Raw genomic sequence first — 2,072 nt, forward strand, 5'->3', positions numbered from 1 at the left:
CACACACACACACAGTATGTATATACTGTGTATACATGCGCCCCCTGCAGGCTGTCCTCGTTATAACACCCGCCCATAAAGACCTCCTATCTGCCTCTCAGCCCAGCCAGGCTGCAGCTCCGTGCCCGTCCCTATCAGGGTTTGGGACTCCCTGGCCGACGGCTTCGGTGGCTCCGTTATGGACGAGCCCCCCCGGAGCCTCTTCCCCCGCAGATGGCGGAGTGAGTGAGGATGCGCTTCCCCAGCTCCATCCTGGTGTCGGTGTCTCTGTTCACGGCTGAGACCACGGCTGCGCTGTACCTCAGCTCCACGTACCGCTCCGCCGGGGACCAGATCTGGCAGGGGCTCACGCTGCTCTTCACGCTCGCGCCGTCCGTGCTCGTGCAGCTCACCCTCACCTTCATCCACCGGGACCTGAGCCGAGACAGACCGCTCGTCCTGCTGCTGCACATCCTGCAGCTCGGTCCCATTGTCAGGTCAGTGCCTGAGCATCTCACCATAATAAATAAATAAGAGACATCTTCTCCTGCTCGGTCCGACTGCATCATCTCTTTTGTTTATTATGTTTAGGGGGAAAAAAGGCCTAAATGTGGAGTTCATCACTGCGCACATGCTGTTGTTTTCATCCACTGTGGCCTTTCTGTCTGCTAGTTTACAAGCTGCTAAGTGTCTTTCAGATAGGAAGTAAAAAATAATAATAATAACTGATCGATCCTTAATCAATATGTTCCCTTTCACACTGCAGCACTTTACATCAAATCTGCTCCCATTCAAACCAGCAGGCAGGGTCTGATTCATGTCTGAGAGGACAGAACATCAGAACATCAACCTGCAGAGTCTTCTGATAGAGACACTAATCCTACTTATTCACAGGCTCCCTGCTGCCCTCACACCCACACAGCTCTGTGATCAAACATGCAAACAGCAGGGATGTGCTTTTCACTGGCTGAAGGATGGACTGTGAAGCATCTCTTGTAATTCTGCAGCTTTTCTCAAATAGTTAAAATGAACAAGTGTTTTTTTTTCTTTGGTAAGTTGGAACAAAATGCTGCTGAATAAATCAGAATCATAACACTTTATTGATCCCTGAGGGAAATAACATTCATTACAGCTGTAATCGTTCAAGTAAAGTAATTAGAGATTAAAAGATAAGCACTAGAATAAAACAAAATAGAAACATAAACACTCTTATGAACATTTAAACAGTATGAAATTAAACTAAACAAAATCTTAACAAATTAAAATGCCTTCTTTAATGTTCTTTAAGCATATTTAGTTTTCTTAAACTAAAAGGTTTGCAAAGTTTGAGTAACGATGGGAGAAAGTGTTACATGTTGATAATAATAAACATTATTTTACATTTTTATTAAATTCACTTAGTGTGTAATACTTTTGTTTTTGTGTCTCCATAAGGAACTCCCCCCACAGAGAACATTGCTTGAGTATTTTTTCTCCTCTCGCTTTTTTTAAACTGTATGTCTTAGGGCTTTGATTTGCTTTTTGTGTCTGTGTGTGGAAATCTTTTGATGCACATTTACTCCGATCACACTAATTTTGAAACAGGAGTTCAGGTCTCAATCCTTTCAACTGTTGATTTAAGAGGAAAGAGCTACAAATAATTTCTCGCCTGCTGTTTGACCCAGTTATTGTTGCCAAATCATTATTAGGTCATTTAAACTAATAAAATGGTTATTCTTTCTCAAAATTTGACTCTTTGAATTTTAGTCTGTTGAGTCTTTGGTACCACTTTTTCACTGACCATGTTTTTGTCATGCATTTATTTTCAGTGCAACCACTCAATCTTAAGACCTTGTAACACTACACAACTTATGCCAACTTATGAAACATCGTTTATGTCTAAATTACTTTTTTAGCCACTCAGAAAGCAGAACTGAACATTAGTTTCTTCATCATCAGTGACTTTTTTTAAAGAAGAAAGAGAAAGAGAAGAAAAAAAAGGGAAATGCAATGGGAAAGAGTGAAAGAGAGATTAGAAGATATGTGAAATATCTTCACATATCTTGTGGTGGATGGGTGGATGAGCTGCTACTGAGACCTCGCGAGAGCTGTGC

The 2,072-nt window shown here is 41.9% G+C and overlaps 1 protein-coding gene across 2 annotated transcripts in view; it reads left to right on the forward strand.

Annotated features, from left to right (window-relative positions):
* The first annotated feature begins 74 nt into the window (after positions 1 to 74).
* Positions 75 to 2,072, forward strand: part of xk (X-linked Kx blood group (McLeod syndrome)) — an 11,500-nt gene continuing 9,502 nt past the window's right edge. Inside the window, exon 1 of one of the 2 annotated variants that reach the window (XM_014017535.1) lies at positions 75 to 476. In XM_014017535.1, coding sequence (XP_013872989.1) covers positions 232 to 476 — 245 coding nt within the window. In that variant the 5' untranslated portion in view covers positions 75 to 231. The remainder of the gene's footprint in view (positions 477 to 2,072) is intronic. The other variant, XM_014017536.1, reaches the window with a different exon arrangement.

This window comes from Austrofundulus limnaeus, unplaced genomic scaffold, assembly GCF_001266775.1.
Source record: "Austrofundulus limnaeus strain Quisiro unplaced genomic scaffold, Austrofundulus_limnaeus-1.0 Scaffold171, whole genome shotgun sequence".
Lineage (NCBI taxonomy): Eukaryota > Metazoa > Chordata > Actinopteri > Cyprinodontiformes > Rivulidae > Austrofundulus > Austrofundulus limnaeus.